Source organism: Saccostrea echinata, unplaced genomic scaffold (genome assembly GCF_033153115.1).
Source record: "Saccostrea echinata isolate AGI-Se365-2 ecotype Australia unplaced genomic scaffold, CSIRO_AGI_Sech_v1 ptg000054l, whole genome shotgun sequence".
Classification (NCBI taxonomy): domain Eukaryota; kingdom Metazoa; phylum Mollusca; class Bivalvia; order Ostreida; family Ostreidae; genus Saccostrea; species Saccostrea echinata.
The window spans coordinates 67,498,475-67,505,765 of record NW_026889803.1 but is presented as its reverse complement, the minus strand read 5'-3'; the positions used below and the strand labels follow the sequence as shown (position 1 = coordinate 67,505,765).

The window sequence follows — 7,291 nt, the reverse complement described above, 5'->3', positions numbered from 1 at the left end:
AATTCGAGATATTCAAGCAGGAACATATTGTTTCAAATATTAGGATTATCATTGCAAGCAAACAAATTTGTTATCACATCATATTGCTGTAAAATTCAAGATAAAGAAAGGTCAGCCCTACAGTACTTTTATTTTCACTGAGTATATTGATACATAATCTTATCAAACATTTATTGGTAAATAAACTTTCTATTGTAGAAACACGGAAGTTTAACATATACAGGGTTATCATAGATTGTAAAATACATATATACTCAATCCTCAATATATACATAGTATTTTGATGAATCCATCTATTAATATATGACCTGTATTTAGCTAGAGATTTTGTTTTGGGATTTTTGACGAAATGAGCTCCATCCACTTCATGCTGATTTGCCTAATATTAAATTCTGTACCAGGTAAATGATTACTATCAGTCTATCACAGGTTAAATGTAAAAGAGTACCTTTCATACAAAGATACAACTGAAATAGAATTGAATAGGGAAAAAAGTTATTTCTAATCTACCTGTAACTACAGGTTCTACGGTTTATAAAGAATCCTCTGCGGGCTGTCCTGCTTCTCAGTTCCCTCTGACTACCTATGGCGACACGTGTCTCCAGTTTAATTTTAATCACACTTATTGGGGAGAAGCCCGGAATTCCTGTCTCAGTGATGGCGGAGATCTAATCCAGATCAGGACGAGGGGTCTACAACAGTTCCTAGAACATTACCTGGCGTCACAGAGTGGGGAGAAAACTGGATTCTGGATTGGAGCTTCTGATAAGGATAATGAATCACAGTGGGAATGGATCTCCGGTAAAGACTTTTCTTTCACTGAAGTAATCCTTAGAATATTTGATTTTACAAGATTTATGATAAAGAATTTTAAAATTAATTTGTTATTGATCTCGATCGCTATCTGTAATGTGCACACATAAATCAGAGGGTAAAAATGGTTCCATCAAATCAGGAGTTAAAAATAAAACAAGTACCTCTCTTTACTGACAAGATGATATCACCTTGGGAGTGGGTCTCCGGTTAAGACTGTCCATTTCCCTATCTTTTCAATGAAGTAATGTTAAACAATTTGGGAATTTTTTTAAGATTCATGAGGCATCAATTATGAATTTGGTGTTTGAATTTTTCTGAAGCTCTTTGTTGCTTTTAAAAGTCCCAATATCAAATCATAAGGCAAGATGTTTCAAATCAATCCAAGTTTAAATTTTAATACTTCTCTTTTGTGAAAAGGTGATAAAACTATGGGATACTCCAACTGGCAGGACGGACAGGGAACAAGAGCTGGGTCACATATCCCGGACTTGGACCTGGATGACTGCGCACTGATGCGTGTCGACTACGGGTTCAAATGGTACGATGTCCCCTGTAAGAACAAGTTCTTCAAATACTCCTACATTTGTCAATATGGTGAGTAAACAAGGTAGTTATAATTGTTTTCATCAAAATATTTTTTTTACTGGTTCTTTATTCTAAATTCATACATTAAACTTAACCAGTAGGTATATTCAAAGTATTATTTTCTTGCATTTTAGAGATGGGAAATTCTGGAGAAAGAGTATACAGCGGACCCAGAGTTTTAATGTCACTCTTAGTCCTAACTTTATTAACATTGAACATTTTCTGAATTAATGCTTAGTATGGTGTAAATTTTTAAACATGATTAAAAGATTTCTAATTTTCAACTAAAATTTTACGGAATTTAAAAAGCGGGAACTAATAATTGGAAGTGATATCCGTATGTTCCATAATTTCTTGGATGAATTCTATAACGAGAAAATACTGTTCACAAAGATGTTTTTTGTTGTTGTTGTTGTTGTTTTTTGTTTGTTCGTTTGTTTGGGGTTTTTTTTTCCGCCGACGCTATAATGATGCTTTTATTTAAAAAAAGAAAAAAGAAAACTTCATGTCGAAAGGGTATAACACAGGGTGGCGATCTTGTTAACACTAGCTACAAATGACGAAAAAAAGTGAACATGAACAGGATTTACAGATGTAGGTTGCTTGATTAAATAGAATTTTTAACAGGTTTCATTCGACACAGAGGATTGATTGTTCAGCAAGTTTCAGGTATTCGCTGTCGGGTGTCAACTGTGGTCATTCAAGGTTTCGTGATAATAAATTTTTGTTGACTAACATGCTTTTGTATTGTATAATATCTTGATATACATGCAATAGATTGGTAAAATTTTTCGCAGAAAACTCTTTTTGTTAACGAACATGAGCCATATTTGTAACTTCTATCGTATAGTTAAATACTTGCAAAAATTCTTTATCGATACCCCGGAAGCAGAGTGCAACAATATTTTTAGTAAATATGATTTCCTATTTTGATATTTTGCTTCATAAACTTTTTATGCTAGATTCCTGACTAGAACTTCTCATAGAGGCATTTTGAAAATATATCCTGGCTATTGATTAATCTATGAAAATATTGAATCTAGTGATTTTATCCTTACAAAAATATACAATAGTGTACTATAGTTTACTGTAGTATCAAAGTTTTCACTATAGTAAATCAAAGTTTTGATATAGTAAATCAAAGCTTTCTCTATAGTAAATCAAAGTTTTTACTATATTAAATCAAAGTTTTCACTATAGTGAATCCAAGTATTTTTACTATGGATTTCAGATTGTTATATTTTATGTTCTAAAATTCATACATGCATATTTTTATATTAAATGGAAATATTTTTCTGTATATTAACATATTATTTACAAATTTTAAGTCATTGGCATTGGATTTAAGAGATTTTAAAATCTCAAAAAAAACTTTAACAGTAAAGTTTCATAGTAAATCAAAGTATCAAAGTATTCACTATATTTAACTAAAATTTTAGTTTACTATAGTAAATTTTTCTTGGGATAGTTTTAGGTAGTTTTTTTTTTTTTTTGGTTTTGGTTTTTATATTTACTAAAAAATATCGATATTGACTGACAGGAAGCAAACCATGTTCACCTTCGAATTCCATAAATGTTATATAATACGTATAATCCAGTATTAAATTAAAATAAGGCATGGCTGCATAAAGACAAAATTTGCATCAACTAAATTCCGTTAGAAAACCAGTGAATATATAGAAATTATATTTACAAACCATCTGTATTTCACAGGTATGAAAGATTCATTATTAAGTTGACTATAAATAGCCCATATGATAATGAACGTTCTGAAATACTTTTGTTAAAAATTGTAAAAATGTTTGAATTGAATATCAACTCGTTTTATTCCTATAAAAATGTCATCATTAGCTTATAACTTATAAAAAAAACATTGTCTTTAGCGTAATTTGTTGTAAATAAATATCATAAATGGACGACTTGTGCATTGTGTTGTTTATCTCCCTGATGCCATGCATTGCAATAGTTCCTATAGTGCAGATATAGCGTACATAGTAGTAATTTCGTTGTGAATAACTCCAGCTGACAAAAAAATGAACAAAGCGTAGAGCAGAGTCTCATATATAAACAGTTAATGACTGTACGTGTCAGATATGGATTTATTTTACACAAGTTTCTTTATTTTTCTGAATCACTTTGGTAAGCATTGTTCTACATTAACCAGCTGTGAACTTTGGGGGGAAAATCTGTTAAATTAGCAACATGCATGCATCAATATCACTTAAAAAAAAAAGAAAAAAAGAATCTTCTTTTAAATACGTGGAAATTAAGGGGAGCTATCTCGCTCTACGCCAGAACAGCGGTAATTGACGTCTTAATAGTGTCAAATGATTAAGTATTAAGAATCTACTTTTTAAAGTTCATAGTTCCCCAATTGACAACTGTCCGCCACATGTGAGTAAAAGCGACTTGTACACATACGGGGATTCCTGCCTGAAGGTGCATTATGGGAACTACGATTGGGATGACGCAAGACACAAGTGTCGTCAAGAGGGTGGAGACTTGGTTGAGATTCGGGAATCTGGGATGCAGCATTTTCTCCAAAGAGTTCTTTCACATCAAAGGTCAGAGGAAGACGGGTTTTGGATTGGGGCAACCGATAGGGACTCAGAATCACATTGGAAATGGGTCTCAAGTGAGCTTTACGTGTTTGTTCTTGAATACAGTAAGGATGTGAACATTGAATAAATATACATGAAATAACATTTACCTATGATATTTTTATGACTCTAAGTCCTATTAAAAGTGAGTCTCAAGTCAGTGAATTTTTTATAGCATACACAGTTTACACCTTTTTCATGACTACAAGGAAAAAATCATACTCTTATACAGAGGAAGTGGGGAGGACTTAGGCCGAAAATGTTGCCTGAGGCCAAAGACCGAAACAAAGTTATCAAATTAAAATAAATAACCACCACACCACATAATATGGTAACAATAAATGGGGTAACTATCATTTATAGTGATGCATGTAAGTAGTATAAGGCGATGTCATGATGACGCAAACGCTTGAACATCACGGTTACTATTTTCACGTTAATGGTAATCTAACAACTAAGCTTTATGATAAACGTGATGACTTTAACTTTTCAATCGTCAACTTCCCTTACTTATGCAGCAATATACCTTCATTACCTGCATACGGGGTTTATATCTCTCAGCTGATTCGATACGCAAGAGCATCCTCTACGTACGTACAATTTCTAAAACGAGGTAAATTATTGACAAACAAGTTGATGAAATAAGAATATCAGCAGTCTCGTTTAAAGTCATCATTTCGTAAGTTCTATGGTCGATACAATGACCTTGTCAGCAAATTCAATTTATCATTGAGTCAAATGCTGACTGACGTTTTTCATACTTATTGTTAGACCATTATTTACACACTGAATTGTCGATGGATTTTTCCGTCATTTCCCGATCATGACAAGTAGCACACGGCGGGTGTGACCGGTCGGCAGGGGATGCTCACTACTCCATGACACCTGATCCCACCTCTGATGTTTTGGAGGTCCATGTTTACTCTGCACCTATTTTGTAATGTTTTATGGACTTTTGAGCTTGAATACTGTTTGTTATCTCCATATATTTCATTTAAAAGAGCTGACGGGATACGGTTCCTCTCATCTGTTTAACGATATGCAAGAACAATTTTATAATCAGGAAGCAGTTTACAATTCATATTAGTAAGTTAGGTAATTATGAAAAGAAAGATTCAGTTTGCTGTTTGTATTATGTCACAGCTATAAAGTATAATCTTGGAACTTAAGTCTTCAAATAAATATACAATTTGCCAGTGAAGACTCGAAATGGAAGATGTTTAATCAACCATTACCACCATGCTAGAGACTAAGTTTTCATGTACATATTTCTTTAAATCTATGAACAATTTTCTGACAGGTGATTCTAATATGAGTTACAGTAATTGGGAGCACGGACAGGGGCCATCTCAAAGTGGGTTTTTCCTTGCTAGTGGATCGCTAGAAGACTGTGCTCTTATGAGAGTAGACAGCGGATTTAGATGGCATGATTATGATTGTAGCAGTATATTCTATCATTACTCTTTCATCTGCCAATATGGTAAAAGAACCTATGAACATTTTATTTCCGGTAATATTTTCTATATATTAATATTGAAAAAATGTCAAAGATAATGGAGTATATTTTTGTTCAATAATTCTTGATATTTAATACTATAGTGATAATAAAGATTTTATCTTATTACTTATGTCTTCTAAGATACTGTCCATCAAACAACAACGTACGAGACTGTTGGAGCCATCATCGGCTGAAGTATGGGAATGGTCAATGAAATATGCAGCAACGTTACGTGATCTATCAGATGTAAAATCGATAGTTTTTAACCTTTGCGTTAATCTTTAGACGTTGTAATGAATTATGTATTTATAATTTGGAAAACAAAATGAATAATTATTTTGACTTTGATTTCAGTGTCTCTAAAAATCTGCTTGTGAATAATAAAATAATGCATGTACACTTAATCTTTATGAAAATAATATAATGATGTTTTAGCATCCATACAAACAAAATGCAATTATTGATATTTAAAGGTGTTTCAGATGAATTAAATTTTAAGTTTCAATTTTAGTTTTTACATCAGAGTAATAAGTAAAGTCAAGGGGAAAATCGTTAAAGGTGAAAATTCTGAAAATTATGACTTATCCTTGTAATTTTTTTTTACTGTCATCCTTGAATACTCAACAAGAGGTTCATGCTCCTTAATGGACATCTTAATGGACATCTAAGTGTCCTGATGTATGTGTGTGCGTGCGTGTTCTTTACTCCTTTGTCAAAATTGAGAGCCCTAGCTTGCTAAGAAGGCAATGATTTAGACACTACATGAGGATATTTGGTAATAATAGTAAAATAGGCTAATCTAACAACTTGAAACCTTGGCCTGAAGATTTTTTTTCTTTAAAAATTCCTTCAAAATTAATATTTAATATATGACAACCCCCACCCCACCCCCAATTTCCTGACTTGAATCTACATTGATGACTGGATATGAATTTAAATCCCTATATATTTTTTTTGGAAAAAAAAATTAAAAAGATTTTTCCTATATACATTAGTTAAAGGTAGATCACCTTTGTGGTCACATCTCTACCCCCTGAGGGATATATCAAACTTTCTTGACTGTACATAAAACATAAAGCATGCTTGCAATTAAATTCAAAGAATTGCAGCTTCGTAGTCCTTGAATGATGTTGTTTGTTTTCTTTTGTAAATTTCAATGTGAAAAAAATTCCACTATATAGCCTCATCCCTGCCTCTGGACCCTGGTTTCAGCGAATCTGATTCTACACTGTGTGAGGAAGCAGAAGAAGCATACCTATAATTTAAGCAATTTGTACCTTGTAGTTCTTAAGAAAATTTCTCAAGATTTTTCCTTTATATTTTTATGTATGACTTTGGTACCCCCATGCGGTCAGTAAGTGTAAGGGGTTTAGATTAATCCTAGCCCTTCATTCGGATACGTAGTTTTCTTTAAAAATTACTAATGTGTGATGATTAGAAAACAAATGCAAATATAGTCAATAAATAAATAGTAAATAAATGATAATACTAGTATACTGCACCCTTTCTACCACATAGAAAACAGAGCAGTATTGAAAAGGTATGTTTATATTATTTATGTTGGAAACACATCATGGATACTATAAAACTCTTATATTTTAAAGAAAAAAGGGGGTAAAAAGGTTTTTTAAGGGAAATACCAGCAATTTAGGGTAAGCTTTCTTTTAAAAATCCAGCTACTTTTTTCAAAGTTTGGACAACCTAGTAAAATCAGTAGGAAGTAATTAGCAGATTTAAGTTTACGTCTTTCAGTGCAAAAAAGACAAGTCCTTAGTTAAACATAATTAGTCAT

The 7,291-nt window shown here is 32.3% G+C and overlaps 1 protein-coding gene across 1 annotated transcript; it reads left to right on the top strand.

Annotated features, from left to right (window-relative positions):
* The first annotated feature begins 349 nt into the window (after positions 1-349).
* Positions 350-5,693, top strand: LOC133205123 (C-type mannose receptor 2-like). Its single transcript, XM_061340865.1, has 7 exons — positions 350-401; positions 523-801; positions 1,234-1,410; positions 3,493-3,540; positions 3,761-4,036; positions 5,302-5,481; positions 5,641-5,693. The coding sequence occupies exons 1-7, from the start codon at positions 350-352 to the stop codon at positions 5,691-5,693; spliced, it is 1,065 nt and encodes a 354-aa protein (XP_061196849.1).
* Positions 5,694-7,291: the final 1,598 nt, after the last annotated feature.